Here is a 21,244-nt window from a genome sequence, read left to right as displayed (position 1 = left end):
ATTGTTCTGAATCACAGTAAAATCTGTTAGTGGGCAGGAAGGGCTGTGAAGGTGGTTTGGTAGCTTTGGTTTTTTCTGTGCAATGAGCAGGTTTGGGGGGGGGGTGCCCCCTGCCCCCCCACACCGTGGCAGTTGTTTCACTTTGGTTTTTTTCAATTCCTCTCTTTTATTTCCCCTTCTGTAGGTCTGTTTGTGGATTCAGTTTTGTACCCGTCCAAGGGTTTTCTTGGATCCTTGGGCTGCACTTACTTTCTGCTAGGAAGGGATTTGGGGATATTTTGGGGAGAGAAACTGCCATGAGAGAGCAGCCTGGGGCACAGGCTTTGGCTGCAGCAGCGAGAGGGGGAGAACGCAAGAAATTAAGTCCAGTATGGAGCAGCGCCTCGGGCTGAGCGGCTGCTGGGACCCGCGGCTCCGTACCCGTGTTGAGCCGTGGACTAGACACTGATTCTGCAGCTGGAGTATTAGAAATTTGGATTCTGCTGTGCTCAGTTGCCACAGGCTGTGCAGTCTCATCCTGCCGTAATTTCTGTGCAGGAGTTCAGGCATCTTTTAATGGCTGGCCTGGGCCAATTTTTTTTCTTCTTTTCTTCTTTTTTTTTCCCCCCTCCTTTTTTAATAGAAATGAACTAGAGATGCCAAAACAAACCTTTCATATCCTGAGCCGAGTGATGGTTGCTCTGTAGACAAAGCATTGCATGCTGTGGCCGGTGGAGTGGTTTGGATGGTTCCTCACCATCAAAAAGGAGGGCAGTTGGGATCTGCTTTACTTGAATGCAAATGATGCCTGGCCCCTGGGTTGCTGGCCGCTGGCCAGCGCTGCCCTCTCCCTTGGGCAGGAGCCTGGCATCCTCGCTTAGCCCTGCTCAGCAGCAAAATGCCTTAGGATTTGTGCTCACAAATTTCCCCCGAGCAGTGGGGGTTTTTTCGGTGAGGAACAGTGGAAATCACTCTTTACTCCCAGCCTCTAGTGGTCTTCGGTTTTTTCTGAATACGGGAATGAATGAACCGCGTTGAGGTTTGAACTAGATTTAGATTTCGTGCCGAGCACATGCTGTGAATAGAAGAGCCCTTCAGAAGCTGATGTTTCTGTCCACAGGGTGGGGGCGGGTGTTCAGCTGAACAAATTGTTCACTTTGGCTTCTTCGCAGGCAGAAATGTTATGATCAGCTAATGAGATTGTTCTTGAGCGCTTGTGGGGTTTTCTCTTCCTCCCTTGGAGTTGTCATGCAAGTGTATTTGGCAGAGTTTAACTCTTGCTCCACCCATAGAGCTGGTTTTGCACTAGTCTAAAAAAAAAAAGTATAAAAGCTTGGTGGTCTGAGGAATGAACTTGAAGAATATATGGGAACAGGAGCAAACTGGCAAATAGCAGCTGAGCTGGGTGCAAATCTCTTTCTTTAGTGAGGCACAATTAAAGATCACGAGAGCAACTGAAAAAGTTGCATTTGCATAGCGCTTGGCGGATGACGCTTAGATTTTTGTTGTCAGAATTGTATATGTGAGCAGAGCACATGGCTTTTTACTTGGGCTTGTCCTGCATTTCCAGGGTGCGTAAGCATTGGTAATGCTGTCCCTAGCATGGACTCTACACAGCGAGTGTCCTGATATTTTGCTTTATTTTCAGTACTGGCATTTGAGTCCCTCAAAAGATGAGCAGAGAAAGGGAATGGGGAACTTTTTTAAACCCGGTCTTAATGCTAATGTTTCTCAGTTTCCGGTGAATCAACAGGAGTTGATTTAACCGTGAGATGTCTCTTGGCATCTCACTATTGTTCAGGAGTAGGCATTGCACCAGTATGGACATGAAGCATTGCATTGCCTTCGCACTACTAAACTTTGCCCTGGAGCTGCTGCCTTGTGGTAGGTAATGCAAGGAAAGCATGCAGAATTAATACGGATGATTTGCCCTTTAATAGAGTTGACAGCTGAATGTCATTAACTGTCCCATTTGAAACTGCTTTTGTGGTCTGTTGGCAGGTTTTGTCCCTGCTGGAGATCCCAGGTGGAAATGGGAACTTAGCTCTGCTGTGCCCCGTTTTTGTTTGCTGTAGCTGGCAGCAAGATCCCTCTTCTAGTTAAGAACAGTGAATTGCATCGAGCGCTGGTACTTGGGCAGCTCTCAGGAAGGCACGAAGTGCATCTCTGAGCATTTTGGCAGTGGTGGGATGCGGAGTTGAGTACAGAGCTGGGAAGAGGAAGGCAGCTTCTGCAGAGATTTTGGAGCAGAATCAAAATTCAGGATGGGACCGTGGCTTCCTGCAGTTGCAAATTGGCTGGTGCAGTCTGAGAGATGTGCGTAACTGGTGATGAGATCTCTCACGTGTATTACTTCTTGGTTCCTCAGGGAGAGGGCAAGGGTGTGAAGGGCTGTACCAGGCCAAAAGTGGGTTGTTATCAGTCCGGAGCCAACCAGCTGGGATGTTGGGAGCAGTTCATGGCAAACCAGTAGCACTCAGCCTGCTTTTTTCACCCCCCGCCCCGACAGATCTGAAGCCTCGTAGATCCACAAGTGATGAATGTGGACAACGGCTCCGGAACAATCCCAGATTTTCAGTGTAGGCCATGCCTTTGGTGGGAAGGGATGTGGTGTGCTGGGGTGGGACTCCAGCAAGTCAGCGCAGGGGGTGGGATTGGAGAACCCAAGAAAAGGAGAATTTGGCCGTGTAGCACAAGACTGGATCAGGATGGAGACCTCTGTGCAGAACCAGCTCCGTGCAGGCAGTCTTGCAGAGGGAGCTCCATGGGACGTGGTTTTACAATCTCCACTCCCTTCCTTCTCCCTCAGATAGCGAAACGTTGACCCAGCTGCATCTTGGCCGGGTGCTGGAGACTAAATCCTTCTCCCCTAGCACGGCACATTCAGGATTGTCAAAGTGGAGGTCCATTGTGGGTCATCTGGCAAGCATCTCCTGATTCCCAGTACCGAAGCCTCATTTGGTGCACAGATAAACTTAATTGCCTTATTCAAGAAATGTCCTATACTGTACCTCTTGGGATCTGTCCTAATGCCATGGTGAGCCTCCTACGTGATATCAGCTAACACCTTTCCAGCTTGCCTCTGGCGGGTGAGAGAGGCTGAGGTTGTGTGTCTTTTGGGAGAAGGTCTCGAAATCTGGGGCTTTGAACCAGACCTGGTGATCTTCGGTGATTTCTTCCATCGAAAGCTGCATAGGAATGGGGAGAGTAAATATGGAGCGGCCTCTGCGTTGGTAGGTGACTGCGTCTCAGGGGACAGAAAAGCCCCTGGGTATGTGGCAGTAACTAGTGGAGGAGGGAAACCCTATGGAAAGTGCCTGGAAAGCTGCAGCTTATTGCCTTGTGTTGCAACATCAGTCTGTATCTATGCTAGAAGGGAGAGGCCGTCAGTGTCACGGCTGAGGACTTTCAGATCCTCCGCGTGCCCCGGGGTGTGCCGGCTCCCCTGCCCGGCACGCAGGCAGGGTGGCTATGGTGCAGCAGAGCCGGCAGCGTCGTGCAGCTTACCGTGGGCTCGTGCTTCGTTGCCGAAAGCGCTTTCTGGTTCACCGTGAATCTCTCCCATTGCTGTTTCACCATGCAGGCTGCTTGGCTGCGTGAAAAGTTTTTCAGTGTTTCTGTGTGTCGCATTTTTCTCTCTTCCTGGCGTCGACTCTCTTTCTTCCAGCGCGATCTGTTATTACTCATTTAACATCAAGATGATTTGGGTTTGCTGAAGTGCTCTGGGTGGCAGAAACAATCTCACTCCAGACCCCGGCGGCTGCTTCTCATTCATTACTGCTGACTCCTAGAAGTGGTTCTCATATGTAGTTCCCCTCCAGCCTGGAACTTTCCAACCTGAAATCTTTTAACTTCATTTTTCTGTACTGCTCTGTGTCATTATCAGGATGGTTTAGCAGCAGCTGGTAGATCTGCTCTGTTCACTTTGCAGATGGGCCTTTAGTAGGGCAGTCTCCTGGTGAAAAATAATTCTGCTAATCTCTAATTCCCCCAGTTTGTCGGTGCCATCGCTGTCCGTCCCGTTGGCATTCAGCTGCGTGAACCCAGCAGAAAGCAAGACGGACTGATGGCCGGCAAGGGCTTCTCACACCAGTCGCATGGTGGAGGGAGGCAGTGCAGCTTCTCTGAGCTCCAGAAGAAGCAAAATGAACGTGTGTCTGGTAAGACTGGCTGGTACAAAACCGGCCGGCAGCAGTATGTAAAACATGCTCGTGGGAGGAGGGCACGGGTGTGCCGTTCCTTGGAAGTGGAAAGATCCCTGTGCGTCTTCACCCAGCAGTGCTTTGTGGACAGCCTTGACTTGATTTTTATACATGGGCTTGGTTTAAGCCCGTATCCTAGGTGGAGGTTGTGTTAGGGAGGGCTTGTCTCTTTGGAACTTGTACAGCTTTTACAGCACCGCGACTGCTGAGACGACTGAACTGGGTCTAGCACAGGTTATACCGCTGGAAATGCATCGACCGAGGTATTGCTGTGTTCATTGGCAGGGCTCTGTTGATACTGCTTATTAAAAAAAATAACAAAACGAGAGCACACACCCTGTTCTGAACTACCCGAAGCCAAGCTCTGTGGTGTGCAGGGCTGGCTGCCCTGCCCCTTGGCAGCTCGCTGGTCACCTTTCTGTCCCGTTGGCTCTTTCGCCTCCGAAACAGGGACACTGCTGCCTGGCAGGAGCACCTGGCTGGTGGGTTTTGTTTTCTGGAGCTGACGTTTAGGATAACTTATTTTAACCCACAGTTGCGTGATTTTTACTTAGGGGAGGACTGCAGCCCATCCCAAGGACTTGGACTGATAGAACACGGGATTTATTTCTCCCTGCTGCCCCCCCACCCCCACCCTTCTGCAGTCATATTAAACTAATTGCTGAGTTTTTTGGGGAAGAAGTGTTTACCTCCTAGAATTTGTCATGTTGATAAAGTTTCTTCCTGTAGTTTCCTAAAGGCTATGCAGCGTTTCTGCTAGAGAGGCAAGCACGGCACAGCACGCCTGGAGCCCGGCACCGTGGGGCAAGAGCTGTTGGCACCGGTTTGAGACTTTGCCCTGCTACAGCCACAAAGGGCAGGATTTGAGGTCTTTCACCATGAACGGGGAGAGGGATCCCGTTCTTCCCTTGCCCCCTTCCCATGAAGCCCCGCAGCCTCCCACAGTATTTATAACCCTGCGGGCTGAGCTTGGCTCAGCTCCCCGCTTCTTTCCTCTCCGTCCCAGCCCTCTTGGGCACCTTCCGGGCATGTGCGGGCTCCCTCCGCGAGAGGAGACGTAAGGCTGCTAATTCTGCGCGCGCGCGCGCACTATTTACAATAAGCACCATCTGCTTAAGTTTGCAGGACGCTGTCCTTGTCGGTCAAGCTGAGTGCCGCGCCAGCTGGGCGTGCGCAGGCGAGGGGCGGCTGTCGCTCCTGTCGCATCGTCTGCTGCGGCCGCTCTCCTGCGCACAGCGGCGCCGTCAGAAGGGAAATGAGTCTACCTGCGAAATTGTTTTTTAAAAGGATCAGGCTCCTAAATAATGAATTTTCTGTACTGTTTCATGAGCTTACCCTCCTGTCCCAGCTGGAGGGGCTGTCCCATGCCATCCTTCATAGCCTATTTTGTGCAAGCGCTTGCAGTCGCACAGCGCACATGCGTGCAGCGGCACGCTGAACGGTTTCCCTTGGAGGATGTAGGATTTAACTGCTTTGCTGCTGCTCACATCACTCACCGTGCCAGCTTTGCCTCTCGAAGCACAAGACCACTCTCAAGACGAGCCGTGCAGCCCGCTTGCAGCGACGCCGCTCTCCGCAGCCATCTGGCCGCCTCTTCGGTTATTGTCTTCGGCTTAATCCAAAACCCGTTTCGGGCAAGTGCAATAAACGCTTTTATTAATTGTCATGTTGAAGTCCCTAATGTTTAGAAAGAAAGGAAGTGGCTTTCCCTCCCCCCAGAGCCCGGTGTCTGGTTGAGGTTTCAGGTGACTGCCGGTGCTGACTGCAGCGACTTCAGGTGCTGTATTTTGTGCGTGGTTGCTACTTTGTAGTGCTAGTCGAGAAAATAATCGTTCTTGCAGAGTATTTGTATAGCGATTAAAGCTAAAGAAGCTACACAACTTGTTATCCAAAAGCTGATCTGCGTGAGGAAAACACATATATGTTGCTGACAGCACATCGCAGCAAAGGGTGTAATTGAACAGGCTCTGGAAAAGGCTTAATTCTAAACATAGAGGACCACAATACGCTCAATACTGTTTTGGAAAGCGCGGCTGAGCCGTCATTATGTCTCTTCCCCTCCTCCACCTATGCTGCAGGGTGTCAGAGGATGAAGTATACGTTACTGTTTCGCTTTCTTGGTTTATTTTTGGTTTAAATCTAGTGGGTTTTTCTGGGGTAGGATGTGTCCTGATTTTAAGGTGAAGAGCAGGTCCGCTGCTGCTTACTCTGCCCTTAGGAATCTAAATGGGCGTAAAGTGGTTTTTTACTTCATCTCGATTTCTGTGTAATCTGAGCAAAAGCATGAGATGTATTTAACGGAGCAGGCCAGTATTGTTCCATAAGTGCTTTATAACATTGCAGAGGCAAGCAAAGGAGCTGGCGGTTTGGAGGTGCTCTCAGCAGCTTTCGATCTTTCTAAAAACAATTCCCAACGCTACGTGGATCCCCAGCGAGCAAACTGAAGCCTGCTGAGGTCTGGCTTAGAGCCCTAAACTTTCCAGGGGTCCGCATAGTCTGTTGCATCCACAGATGCTGAAGATGCCATAAAAGCAGACACAGCCATTGCAGAGGTCTTTCCTGTTTTTAAGCTATAAAAAAAGATGAACTCTTCTCCAGTAAAATTGTTCTTAGCTTCTGAAATGAGAGTATGGTAGAATTTCACTGAAGCTTGGCTGGCAGAGAAGTAACGTGTTCTGGAAAGTCTTGTGGGGAACTACGACGTGAAAATGCTGTCAGTCTTGGGGGTGATTGAGTCAGAGCAGCACCGCTTTTCCAGCGATGCTCAGAGAAACGTCTCTGCGAGATAAGGGAGAAGATCTGTTTCCCAAACGCTGCCTTTCTACCCTCCGGTGTCGTGGAGGGGATTTCGTGCCATTTCGGCTCAGACTGGAGATCCCTTGTGGGGAGGAGGGACCGTGAAGCTTGCAAGGCGTTAGCCTTGGTGAAGCATGACTGGGCCGGAGAGCTGGATTAGAGCTGCGTGATCGGGTGATGCTGGGGTGGTGTTGGCAACTGCTGAGCCCATTGTAAACCGGATTAACCCCGTGGTCACTCTGCCTTGCTGGTAGGGTATGTCAGAGCTTTACCCAGCCCCGGTGCTCAGCTGCCTTGGCCGCCTTTTGCCGCAGGCTCTGCTGACTGTATCCTCGGTGTAACTGATGGAGGATTAAGATCTGGCCTTGCTGTGGCATCCATCTACAATAAATATTAAAATTTCCACCAAACGTAAGGTCAACCTTGATCAAAATAGAGCAGGCACTTCACACAGGGAAATATTCCAGAGAGAAGGACTTAAGCTCCTAAAAGTGCTTTGAAAATAGTCTTGGAAAGGGCTGGGAGCACGGACTGTAGGCAGCGGATACAATTGCCCATTTTGGTGGAAATCTGGCCTCATCTAAATTGGCACTGAAGCGACATCGCCCACACAGCCGGGAGGTCCAGCAAGAATACAGAGAACATGTCTTGTTCTAAATTTGTGGGTTTCGCTTGCAGTTCGAAGGAACCAACTCCTCCTTTTCAGGGTATTTCTATTAATTGATTTGAAACTTGTAATGACCTTGGTGCCTTTTTTTTTTTTTTTTAGGCAAGTGCATTTGGTAGCAGTACGCCTAAATAAGGGCAGATGCATAGGAGGTGTAGATTTTTCTAAGAGCTTGATTATTGCTGTTGCTTACCTTCTCTGGAGCTGGGGGTGCTTCAGTAGTAATCTCATTTACCACGTGCTGCTTTTGCTCTAATGGTTGGTTTCAGCTTTGAAACAGGTTGATGTCAGCAGAAGACTTCTTGGTTAGATTTTGGAAGAAAAATCTGGACATTGCTGTGGCTCCCCTGCCCCATGTGCTCTCGCTGGGTTCAAAAGTGCTACAGAAGGAGGGGGAGATGTGCAAAGGGAATTATTTTGTGATTAATTTCTTCATTGCCAAACATCCAGATGTGGCAAAGGCTTTGTGCAGTGGCACTGGATTTGTGCACGCGCTTTCTGCTGATGCTTTGTTTCTGCACCATGTTGCAGTTGTCTTCCTTTCTGGGTAGCCTTAATATTTATCCACCAGAATCAGGATGCTGAGGGTATGTTTTCATGATATTATGGCTTTTAATGTGGGAGAGTGGAGCCGTGGATTTATACATACTTTACCATCTTTGTGTTCCTTTCTGCCCTGGAGTGCGGTAGTAGAGAGTAAGGGTGTTTTTGTAACAGTTGACCGTAAAATGCAGCGGTGTAGTCCATGCACTAGAGAAAGTGTATTTATGCTCCTGCAGAACCGTACTTTGTGTTTGCAGCAGAGGTAACGAAGGTAGGAAATCAGTCAAGAGTTGCAAAGTGTGTGGGTTCCCCCCGTGTGCCCACATGTGCTCGCCTTCTCTCACATTGCACCTCTGAGCCCCGGAGATCAGGAGGAGTCGCTCACTTGGTAATTCTCTGATGTTTTTTCTTGGCTTCTTTGTTTGCTCAGTCAAGCCATCAGATGCAGAAATCAAATTTACTGTTGCCCACTTTCCTTTGCAAAACCTCATTGCAGGGGAGCAGCTTGTGCAAGGCGCTGTTAGCTCTGTTGCTCATCTCCAAACAGTGGTTACTCGTAAAACCGAATGATGGTGTGTTGTGAAACTTGCCACTGAGTTTTAATTGTGGCCACGTGGTACGCACCGGTGTTCAGGCATATTTTGTGACTGATGATTGAGGTCGTTTTTTAAAGAGGCTATGTCAAGGCAGGGAGGGCAGATGGGGTTTGTTTTCTCCAAGACTTGGTAAAGTGGGTCTGGCGGATGTGGCCAGGTAGGACTGGAGCTGCTGGTTCAGCTAAGCGCGGAATAAAATCTTAACGCTTGCATAGGCAGGACTTCAATCACTGGGTACCGAAACTTGTTTTAATATTGCTCTGCAAAGGCATGGCTTTTATAGCACGTCTGTAGTTTGGTTGGTAATTATTAGCAGTGGCTAGATGGTATCAGTCATGCCATTCAGTATGTAGCTTTTGATCTATCTGTCAGTTCTGCTAGGGTTTTTTGTGGACTGTATAATTAAAATCACACTCAAAATAATCCCCCCTTCCCCTCTCTGTTTTTCCAGGAGGCGAAGGGCAGAGTGGAGATGGGCAGCAGACCGTGCAGCCATCGTCAGTCGCTGGAATTGGCTCCAAGCCCACGTCTCGGACCTGGAATACCGAATCCGGCAGCAAACGGACATTTACAAGCAGATTAGAGCAAATAAGGTGAGGACCAGGAGTGCGTTTGGATACGTGTGATTTTACTTCGTCTGCCTCCTAATGGCTCTGTCTTCTGATGCAGTGGAAAGTGCATATGCAAAGTCCGATGCTTTTTTTCGCCCTGCATCTCTCCAAAAGCATATTGCATGGTTGTGACTAACTGTAATGCTATTTGGCATGGGCTGAGTGTAATTCTTTTCCCTGGTTCAATATGGTAACACGAAGAGAGCGATACCTTACTTTAAAGCCAGTCTTTGGGTACTGAACAAAACTGTTGCTTTTACATGCGTGTTGCTGTTCCCCATTGTTCAAGCCCTTCTCTTCTTTATTTGATTTTTTTTTTTTTAAAAAGCCTTCCCATTCTTTCTTTGTGGGAGTAGCTGAAGATGAGGATAAGGAACAACTTAACAAGAGACTTACTGGGGAAGGGAGGGAACTGTGGAGGAAGTTAGCTTCAGATGCTATCACATAGCACAGGCTTGAAATTGAGTCTGTATTATAAAAAAAGACTGTTTCTAGGTGCTGACCTTTCTCTGTGGAAGGAATTATTTTTTTCAGACTTGCTCTCAGATGGCAGGAGAATGGGGGAGAGCAGAGAAGGGACGAGGAAGGAATTGTTATCGAGACTTGTTCAGGCATGCACGTCTAAATGTCAGGCCTTGGAGGGAGGAATGTCTGGAGTTTGTGGCTCATGGTATTGCATCAACTTACAGATCCTCAGGAATTCAGAGTCCGGCAAACGCTTTTCCCAAGATGTAGGGTGCTCTGGGGGTGGCGGGGAGAGAGGCTTCCAGGCGGGTAGAAAGCACAGGCAGGGGAGGAAGACTGGACTTTTATGCAGCTATGTGGAAAAACAGGCTAATTGAGTGAGGGCGGGCTATGAACGACTGGGTGGAAGAGCATGGCTTGCTGAAGGGAATGCGTTACCGAGATTAGAGCAAAAGGCTTCTGGGAAGCGGACTGTATGTCAAATTAATGAACCAGTTGCAGAAAGAATCGTCTTCCTTCTGTCTTAAGAAAGCCGATCATGCAAGATGGTTTCTAAGTATAAAATACAAAGTAGCTAAACGCTTATATGCTAAAAGTGAAGTAATGGAAGAAACGAGAAAACTCATCTAATGAAGTGGAAGATCCAGTGCTTTCACCAGATGATGGCAACTTGACAGACTCGTAAAGTGGCCTGATAATGGCTACAAGCATCCCATATGTTTTTATCTAAGGTTGCAGTCTCTAGGTCTGAAAGGAGAACGTCACGGTGTTCTGTCAAAGTTGAAAAGTACATTGGAAAACAGGATGTCATCATTGTTGATTTGTTCAAACAAAAACTCCTCAACTGTGATAACCCAATACCTGAATTGAAGATAAAGCATGCCACTTAGAGTGGCAGAAGAGTTCAGGTGTTGAGGATTTGGTAGTGGCTGTTCTCCCTGAACAAGAAAGTGACTATCGAATACCCCATCTTTCTGATAGGACTTCATGGAGATCACCGCTTGCACCCAGCTGTCATTGTCTTGGTGTCGGTGAGCTCAAGGGTGCCTTGTAAAACGTGTTCTGTTTTCATCAATGAAAAACTCAGAATAAGATTCATCAAAGCAGCTTGGGACAGGTATAGGAGACCGGAGAAACGAGTGCATGTTTCAGTAATACAAGAGTCTTGTTGGAATGGATTTGGCTTCAAATTGTAGAAGGACAACAATTAAGGAATTTGGAGACACCTTGTTTTTTCTATCAACATTACTCTAGTTTATTTGGCCATAAGGAGGTTAAAATGTAGCTGCTGCAGGAATTCAAAGTTGCTATTCTATTTTATGCCTTTTTTAGGTTAATTACCTTTCTCTGTTGAAGTTTACATCTCAGTGTAGCCTTCGAGAAAGATGCATTGCTTTGTCAAATCAAAGCAAGAGCAGGACCAGGCAGTTGAAAACAACCTTCTGTTTTGAAGGTACACTGCTGCCTGGGTGTCTCGGCAGTAATTGTGTTTTCAGCACATTTGGATCAGCTCATTTGGAGCCTGGTGAGATGTGGAGGAAAACAACAAATCAGTGAGCATGTGTTCAAAGTTAGTTGTAAAGTACTGTGTTTTCTGGTGCTTAAAAATAGCGGGCTGTTGTGCCTTCGATTTTGTGCTGGTTTTGAAGAGCGTGTGCAGTTAATTTAAGGGACTGGATGTCCATGAAGGTAATAGGGTGGTTTTGCTTCTTCTCACAAATGTGCTTTGTTGGGCCTTTCTTGAGATGGGTGTGGCACAGTGCCGGTCCCCCCACGCAGAGTCTTTGCACCTCCCGCCATGTGTGGGTGGCAGATGCTCCGTGTTTGAAAAGGAACGAACGGCATTTTTTTCTCTCTTTCTGTGTCTCTTAACAAGTTTCACTCTTAGATGGAATAAGAGGTAAATTAAGACGAAGGGCTCCTGCAGGAGTTTTGTGCGGTGGCAGACTTGGTTGAGATAAAGTGACCAAAACTCCTTAAAGATTGGGTTGTTTTGCACATCATCTCTGCAGACCCAGGTTCAACTTGTTCCCAGACCATCCGAAATGGGTTCATTGTGTTCCCTTCGATGTTTTGGTCTGATCTGTGTGCAGCCTGTCCTGTGGGGAGGGCTGTGCTCTGGTCGGAGCTGCTGAGTCAGGAGAAACACGTGATGGGAAGGGTGGGATGGGAGTTAGGAGGAGCCTTTGCTGGAGGAATTTGCAGCTCTCACATGAGTTTCCTGTGTCTGCCGTGGTATGTCGGGCTTAGGGCACGATAAGGGATGCTGCTGTCCCTCTGTGGGGCTGTTTAGGACACTCAATCTCTTTCTGATGCGTCTTAATGTGTGTCAGTCCTCTTCCTCACCCATTAGCCCGTTGGCAGAAGCTGCTGACTATTACAGGAGTGTGAGACATCTGAGATCTATCTCTCTATCTGTCTCCATCTGATACCTGTACTATTGACTTCTCATTAATACCATAGTTAGTGATAAAACTGGGAGTAAAGAAGCAGCAAACTTGCCCATAAATATTCGGGCGGGGGGGGCAGCTTCCTTTTTCTTTGTTTTGGAGAATGCTGGTGAAAAGCAAGTATTGTGTGACCTTGGAATGATTCACATGCGCTGCTCCTTTCCCTTTCCTGAAAGGGAGTTGGAAATTTGATGTTGCCCTTCTAATTCCTCTCTATTATTCAGAAGTGTATGAATACCAGAGATTTAAAACTCTTAGAAGCAAAGCAGAGAGCGCGAGCCTTCAGTAGGAAGATGCCATCCAACCTGCAGGTCTGTAGGTCCGTAGAGGCTGTCTCGTGGGCTGGGAGCTGGGAGAGGACGGCTGGCGTGCCCGGTAGGTTTGGGCAGTGCAGCTTCTGTACGAGGGCACGAAAACCAAAGCTGTGACTGTCACAGGGAAGGCTGTGTTAAGCATTGCCTCTGCTTCAAAGTCACCAGTAAAGAGACATACTTCTAAACAAATCCCCACAGTATGTAGAATTAATTACTGCTCCTTCCGGAGGCGTGGAGCAGCTCCCTTCATCCTCTTCCTTAAACTGAAGGCAGAAGTCCTTGGTGGCTGTTTCTGTTCCTCATGCCCATGCTTCCCCATCTCATTCTTCTGTTGAGCAAATGAGAAGCCCAAGTGCTTTCCGTAGTGTCAAAGGGAAGCAGTTTCCTTGGTTCCAATTTTGCATTCAGTCCCAGTTTCTCCCTTTTTCACATCCACTGTCTCCTGCACCTGACATTTGGAGATGACCGACCTCTTTGCTGAAGCATGCCTGAGGATGTTTTTAGAAGCAATGGCGAAATGTGATGGGTTGCTTTCGGAGAGGGATCTTTCAAGAGCAGAGGAAAAGCACAGCAGTGTTTAATTGAGTTTAGACTTCCAGCCTCTCTCATCCACTAAACATCCTTCTGGGATGTCAGAAAACTCTAGAAAATCGTCATCATGTTTATTCTGGAAGCTGGCTACTTCCTCATTGCTGGTCAGAGGCCACGTACAGTTGTGTTTAGTTTATGAACTGTTTTTAAATAATGTATCCCTGAACTATGAGCTACCACTATCTTTCTGGAAAGCCACCGATCTGTTGCATAGAAGATTGTGTCAAGGCGTAAGATCAGCCTTAGGAGCGACTTCCATGGCCACTTGCCATGGCATCGGTCATGCAAGATTTGACTTTGTGGACTTTTGAGGGAAGCCTTGTAGCTCTCTCCTCTCTCCAGATAACGTATCCAGGTTCCCTTCCAGGCTCACTTTCTTGTGACACACTGTGCAACCTCCAGAATTTTTCTCAGATGACTGATCCGCCTGTTCTTATTCTGAGCAGCCCTTTCCATAGTTCCTTGTTTGACCAAATGCAAACTTGTTTTGGCTCGTCTTTGTTCTGGACTATATTTATGGCTTGTAGGTTCCACTAACTCTCTAATCCCTTGCGCATTTTAGCCTGCTTTGTTATAGTATAGCTCAGAATACGCATAATTATAATGATTTTATTTTACTTTGTCTTGTTGAGAGAGAAAGCAGTCTTGCCTTTAGAGTAGGCTTCACTTAGAGTAAAACATAAACAGGACAACATATGTTAAGCCTGATAAAACAGTGCTCTGCCACTGTGCTTTGTCCCGCTAGGTTTATAGCAATGGCTTGTTTATCAGTGCTTTTCTTTCCTAATTGAATTTTGTGAATATCGCTTCTTTGAAAAAAAAATCTGCTCAGAGTAACAAGTTTGACTGTAGATTTTTGGCACCCGCTCAGAATTGTTTGCTTGGCTGTGGTGGCGAGTTCCACTTTGTACTATGAAAGCAGTCGTTTCCTGCTCTGCACTACAGCAAAACGTTCTCTTTGGTTTCGCTGGCATGCAGCTCGCTGAACCTCCTCGTGTGCAGGAGGAGGGGAAGGGGTGGGAAGCGGGATGGCAGCAGCGTTTCAGCAGTTTTGCCCGAGAGGGAGCTAACTGTCTACTATTAATGGGCTGAAGGCATGTGATCTGGCTTCAGCCACTGTCCTTCCCCCTCCGAGTTCAGCTTAGATGTCAGGAAAATCCGGGCAGCAAGGGATTCGGTTTGGCATCGTGTCTGAAAAACGCGGTGGGAATGCAAGCCTCGCTGTGCAGCGGTTGTAGTTTCTGGGGGACGATGGATGCAGAGTTTCCCTGCTGAGACCGAAGGACCCACAGATAATTCCTGTTCCCTCTCTTCCAGGGGCTGATAGTTCTTGGTGAAGCATCACCCCCTGATCCTGCAGTAGATGATGCATCCCGTCCCGTTAGTGCTGAAGTTAAGCTGGAGCCTGGGGCTGACCGGCTGGTAAGTGCCAGCAGCAGAAGTGACTGGGTCCAGATACTTCACCTTCATGAATTTTGGGTAGGAAAGGTTCATCCTTTAAGCTGTGGTGGAGAGCGGTGCTCAAACCATGTGTCTGGCATGGGACTGGCCTCCTGCAGAAGCACCTCTCTGTGGGACTTCACGTGGGAATCGCCGATCGGTTGGTCCGTGTAGCTCGCCCCCTCCCAGATTATTTTGGGGTTAATAAACGATAGGATTTAAACACCTTCTTGAACGGGGTTCCTCGGGGTACCTTTGTAATATGCGTTAGCATTTTGTGAAGCTTAAAAATCCTAACTAATCCTTTCCCTCTAGCAAAAAAGTACCTTAAACTGAGAGCAGCACAATTAGCAAAGGCTTCTAAAGATGTGGCTATTAATATCTGCCTGAGTGTTATCCCTTGGAAAGGGAATTCATGATTTCAGGGAGATGCACTGGAAACTATGCGAAGTGCCAGGTATTTATTATTTAATGCAGAAATGTAGGCCACAGACTAAAGGCTTGATCGTACTGTTCAGCCTGGCTGTGATTACTTTTGATCCTGTGGGACACATGGACGTATTAAAATGGAGGATTTTGAAGTTGTGGTATAGCACTAAGAGAAGGGTGGTCCCTTCGTGGCTCAAACTCCTGCTACCGAGCTGCAGCGCTCCTGCTTTTCTGTCCTAATGTTGCGTTTGGGGAGAAACGGAGCTTCACGGCAATGGGAGTGCTTGAGTTTCATAGACCAGTATTCAATGTAGTTGATACAGATAAAAAACTTAACTAGAAGTCACTGTAAAATTGTACTTCAAGTGATTTCTCCTATCACTGGCAAGACTTTGTCCGAGTTTTCCTGATACTGAATGATGATACGAAATACTGTGAAATTTTTTATTAACACCGGACCGCAAAGGGGTTATTACGAGTGATTGTAATAAAACGTCTCCTCTCTTGACACTGGCTTTCAGATGCGTGTTTGGAATTTAAGTCTTTAAGTAGCAGATTACCTGAACCCAAAACTCTGCTGTGTAATTTGGTACAATGAACAGGTTTTGCTCATGACTGAAATAGTAGATGGTACTTCAGGTGAAAACAGAGCCGCGCTGGAGGAGCGACGGGAGGCTGGAGAGCCAGGATGACAGGGGCTGCTCGGATCGTGATTGAATCACGAGCATTACGCAGTGTCTGGTTTGGAACAGTGATGTCCGTCTGTCGTGTGGCCCCCCTCTTTTCATGCTTTAACCCAAAAAGCACTTGGAGAATAATAAGGGCAGTGACAGCGTGCTCCAATTCGCTTCAGAAATAGCGTGCTCCTGCACTGATGAATTGGCTGTTATTTGGGAGCTAATCTTTAATAGCAGGCTGATAACGGAAATAAATGATCAAATTTAACAGTGATAGGAAGAATATTTTCTTCCTTATCTGTTTAAATCAGGATGATTATTTGACACGAGTATATTTTCAGCCTGGAATCTGCAGATGGAAGGACTGTGTCCCACCTGACTTTGTCCCTACGCACTGAAGACGTTTTCCATATACTTAGAAAATCATCACATTGTCCTTTTTTAGATTGTCTTAGACATCTTCTGTGTATGTAGAGAATAGGAGATGTCTGTAGATTTTTGATGTATGGAAAAGAAAATGCTTGCTTGGCCAGTGCTGTCTGGTTTTGCTGCTCACAGCCATCTCGCTGTTGCTGTGTTTATTCATTTCCTGCTTTGTCCCTTTTCTCATCCCTTTCACTTGGCATGAGCTCTTCAGACGGGGACTTTTATTACTGCAACGCTAGTGTGATGGAGATCCGATCTCTCTTGCAGGTCTTGGAGGTAACAGCGACACAAATAATAGATTCTGAGAGCAGTGAAGAACAACACTTTCAGTGTAAAGCAGGCTGCAGGTTCCTACTTGGCACCTTCTTGTGGCTACTCCTGCAGCCGTCTTTGCTGTTTGGGAGAGTAACTCCTCCCAAAACAGACTTTTTATTCCCTTTCCACACGTGGCTGCTGCTGGACACGCACATCACTGGGTGCTGCCTGCTTCTCTGCAGCAGCGCTGGAGGTGTCGGCCACCAGAAACACTGCCTCCAGGCACCCGGCTTCTACACCCTGCTGCTGGCGGGTTTGTGCTTAATTAGACTTGCTCATAAGGGTGGGGTGTTGAGTCAGAGCCTTGATCTGCTCTGAGCCAGAGATTAGCCCAGGGACCATTCCTGTTGCGTTAGGACACTTACTGGAAGGGTATCTCTTGGGCCTCTCCTGGAGAGGTGCTTATCATTTTGGCACTCTTTGGGCTGCATAGAATTAGGTGCGTTTTTTTTTTTCTCCCTTTTTTTTTCCCCTCCTCCCCCAAACTGGCAGAGTAAGAGACAGGTCTGCAACGTGGAGTAAGGGAATCCATCCCCTCTCATCCCCAGCTCCCCTTTGGATCTCATCAGCTTGTGGGTAACTCCGTTGGCCAGCGTGAATGCAGGATACGTGTCCTCGGGCATCGGCTTGATATGTGGGATGTGGCTGATAATCCCTAGGAGGAACTAATCCTATCGACAGTGGAGGGAAGGGCTTTGCAAAGAAGGTCTGGGAACGTCTGTTGGGAACTGGAAGCTCAGTATGTGAATAAGTATTTTTGCCTAAAGATGGGAATAACACGAAGCCCCGAAGAAATAACCTGGCTGTTGATATTGGTTCATTGCTTGTATTGCTGGTCTAGCAAGGGGGTTGCACTTCAAATTTTTAATAATAAATGAGAAAATATATTGATGGAGTGTCTTGGTAAGGCTTTTCCCTGCATTAGGGGTTTGTATCTAGTAACAGGTGAGGGTCTGAACCCGTCTGGCTTTGTTTGGGGTTTTTGGGAATAGGGGGGACATTCTTGGTGTTGTTGGGTCATGACTACCTGCCAGCACACAGCTTCTTTACTGCCGTGAGAGCCCCCGGCAATCTGCAGGCTCCTGGTTTCATGTGCAACAAGGCAGTGTGCTAAAGCTGAATCTTTGATGCCCCCCCTAAGAGTCCTAGGCATCCTAAAGAGCTGGACTTCAGACCCCAGGTGTACCCAGAACACAGAGAAGAGCTCAGTCTGGAGCATCGATGTGATCCTGGTGTGATGAATGCTCCTCTGGATCCCAGCCTGGCTGCCCAGCCAGCCCCGGAGGAAGGCACGGCGTTGGGAGGTGTATCCAGGAGGAGCTGGTGCAAGAGCTCTGCCCCTGCTCTCAATGCTGGAGATGTCAGTTCTTGCAGTCCTGCTTGTTCCTGTGTTGCTCATGTCAGAGCCTTGTTAGGGAACACCCATCGTCAGTGTGATAAGGTGAGCCTGGGCTGTTTCTGATAAATAGACTTTGGATTGATGCTTTCCAGCTCCTCCGCAGGAAGCGGAGGGGTCACCCTCTCTTCCCATCTTCAACCACTGAGCCGGAGACAGCTCTTGGAGAAGGGGTTCCTCCTTTAAGACCCTTTCTGGAGAAGAAAATAAATACCCTATTTCAAAAGAGCTTATGAGTCATGTGTACCCGCCCTCCCGAACCATGGGTGCCTCCGGCGGAGGTGTCATGTGAAGGCTCAGCCTTGCCAAATCTCTGGAACCCAGAGGGAAAACGTTCAACTCCTGCACTGACTTCACCTCGCCAGTGTGCCGCGTTGTGCTTGCGTAACGCTTCTGGCGCGATCTGATCTCCCCGCTACGTCTGTGCGCTCAGACCGAGTGTCGGAGACGAGCCTATCGGTCTGCTCCTGTCTCTGCTCCCGCCCCGGAGAAACGTCTTTTTTAGCAGAAGTGTAGAAAACTCAGCAAAGTTCCTCAAACAGGCAACAGGCAGAAGTTGTCTGTGGTGTTAGAAATTGCTCTTCCCTTGGTGAGTCAGGTCTCTGCTATTCTGGAAACCGTTAGTCCAGCACCGCCGTAGCCTGATTTTAGTTGTTCATTTTGTTGGGGGGAGTGATTGCAGGGAAGATTTTAATTAATGCAATACTGATGCTTTTGAGATGGAGTACGTGACAAGCAGAGGGGCTGGCCAGCCATCTGTGTAGATACCTTTTCTTTTGTCTTTTTTACTAGTACTTGAGCTGTACCGCCACCCTTGCGTGCGCGAAGGGGGAAACCCAGCTAGAGAGACATGGGCAGTGAGTGTAGGAAGTGCTGCACGAAGGAAGAAATGAAGTTTAACCCCGGCGAGGAGGAGGAGCGTGTCTGAAAACAAAAAGAAGGGGCTGTGAGGATAAGACTGGGGGCTGTGAGTGCCAGGGGTACAAACACGCTGGACCACGCCGGTGCCGGCCGGTGTGGAGAGCAGGAACGTCACTAGCCGGAGGTACAAAGCCATTGCGTCCTTGGAAGCTGCGATGACGGTCGTCCCCCCCCATTGAGGCCACTTGCAGGGCAGTGGGAGATGTGCAACGTTGAGTGCTGCAGCCAGACAGTAACTGCTGCTCCCTGCAGAGCGAGGGCGTTTGTATTTCAGACCTAAGACAGAAGGGATTGGGGACCTCTGTGTCTTTAGCTTAGTTTTTACTTACTTTCCTCTGCCAAAAAGGTTTGTGTTTATCAGGCGGTTCTAGCTTTGTAGAGTTGGCCTGCTTAGATCCAAAACCCACAGCTTGTGTGCATACTCATTTAAAATACTTTTTAAAGTGCTGTTTGGACCATGTTTGCACAGGTATTCAGTTAAAATGCAGATTCAGTTTTGCAAGTCTGTTCTCCTCTCCCTCTCCTCCCGTTTTCCCCCAAAGTGCTTAGACAAGAGCTTGCAGCCGTGTGGCTTAGAGCACATCAAACTTCAGAAGACGCCTGCGAGGTTTACAGGTGGTTATGAACTTGTTTGCACTATCGAGACAAAATGCTAAAATCTCCTTAAAGACCTCAGCCTTTCATGCTCCTTAGTGGTTGCCTGAGGGGAATTGAAGTCCTTTGGTTCTTGGGTTGAAAGCGCTGTCGTGTATCCATCCTCTTGCCAGAACTGCTCCCTAAGAAGTCCTTACGTCTCCAATCTCCTGTTCACGTAGTGACTTCTGAACCCGTGTTTTGAAGTCCTGCGTGGAAACCCGTGGCTACAGTGCAGAATCCTCAACTACCAACTGGGAATAAGAAGGTTGTGGCTATTTAAGAAGCTTTTTTTATTAATTTATGATCTTTCTCATCCTCCCTTAGAGTGTTTCTGGATCCCAGCCACTGGAGAACTTGGGTATTTCTGCTGCAAATACTCCAGAATCCCATCCCGCCAAGCCCTGTGGAGCACCAAGACCTGTCAATGGAGTTATTAACACGTAAGCTGCTTGCATATTATGGGAAGAATTTTATTTTTATGATTTTGACAAAGTCCCATTGGAAACCAGCCAGTAACATGCTGGTTGGTAGTAACTGGGTTGGTAATGGTATAAAAGGTCTCTCTTTGAAAAAAGTACGGTAGTAGATCGTGCTTGGAAACATTTTGGAGGAGATTGCTTGCTTGAGGTTTTCTGCTGCATTGTTTTTCTGAAAATGGTATTAAACTGAGCTGTGTTTACATGAACAAGCCCTGCAGGCAACCATGCGATGAGCATGTTCAAAACCAGTTCTTTATGGGTATTTTTAATACACTTGCAAATTGTATCATTCAAACATACTGGTGGCCTGCTTGCAATTATTTTGCAGAAGTATCTGTAACCACTGGCTCACTTTTTTTTTGGAGATACTGAAGAATCCAAATCCCATTGATTTTGGGAGTCAGACTTTCTAAATCCTTTGTTTCTCCAGGCCGTTTTTGTTGAGGAAGTCTTTAAGTGGGTAAATGAAAACAAGTGAAAGAAATTCTCCTATGCTACAGGATGATTTCAGGGTTGAACACACGGCGCTTCGAAGTTCTGGTAGTGCTAGAGAAGCATTGCCTGCACCGTTGCACTTGCTTAGTACCTTGGGCAGGGACGCTGCAAGCGTCGAAAGTGCCGATCAGCTAACTCATTGCTACAGCTGAAACACTGCGGGCTATAACAGAGCCCTTTATGTGCCTGCAGCCTTTGAACTACAGAGCCTTAGACCACAGGGCTTTAATGTTTTGCATTTTTAGAAATGAAACACTTGTAAAATATACATGAAAAGGTTCCGTAGATGAGGAGCTGTGCTGGTATTTGGTAGGTGGCATGGTGTATTGATGCCACGGTAGGGCAGGGTCACTGCGTGTGGACAGGAAAGTCCTTTGTACGTAAAACAGAAAGGTTAATGTTAACATTGCACCTTTCTGGTGTCACTGCTGAGAGTTGTTAGAGGTATAGTTCTCAAATATTAATCAGAATCAAGTTTACATTGAGGTTAGATATTTTTTCTAGAAAATTGTATGTTCTCTGCTCGTGCTCTCTGGCATTTAGACTCGTGAGAACCTGTTGTCTTAAGATGCCCTGAACTGTAATTCTGGGGGAAGCTGAATTCTAGGATTGAAGCTGTTCAGGTCTAGAGTGGCTTTTGGTCTTCTGCTGTGTCCGGCTTTAAATGCTATTTTTTGTTCAGAACTTCCAAAGGTATTTTGTCAAAGGTTCAGTGGTGGGAGAGTGTGGAAAGCGACCAAAGTAAAAGTAAAAATTAGAGTTGGCTTAATAAAAGCTAGCGCCTCGTGAAACTGCAGTGCTTTAAACTCAGCTTAG

At 47.6% G+C, this 21,244-nt stretch overlaps 1 protein-coding gene across 5 annotated transcripts in view; it reads left to right on the top strand.

Annotated features, from left to right (window-relative positions):
* Positions 1-21,244, top strand: part of KANSL1 (KAT8 regulatory NSL complex subunit 1) — an 80,843-nt gene that overhangs the window by 42,418 nt on the left and 17,181 nt on the right. For 3 of the 5 annotated variants that reach the window (XM_059830310.1, XM_059830309.1, XM_059830307.1), the window contains exons 2-4: positions 9,235-9,376; positions 14,532-14,636; positions 19,779-19,894. In XM_059830310.1, the coding sequence (XP_059686293.1) occupies positions 9,235-9,376; positions 14,532-14,636; positions 19,779-19,894 (363 nt within the window). The remainder of the gene's footprint in view (positions 1-9,234; positions 9,377-14,531; positions 14,637-19,778; positions 19,895-21,244) is intronic. The other 2 variants (XM_059830311.1, XM_059830308.1) reach the window with 1 other exon arrangement.

Source organism: Gavia stellata, chromosome 28 (genome assembly GCF_030936135.1).
Source record: "Gavia stellata isolate bGavSte3 chromosome 28, bGavSte3.hap2, whole genome shotgun sequence".
NCBI classification, from domain to species: Eukaryota; Metazoa; Chordata; class Aves; order Gaviiformes; family Gaviidae; genus Gavia; species Gavia stellata.
Note: the sequence above shows the minus strand (reverse complement) of the source record. Positions and strands in the feature narration are given on the sequence as shown.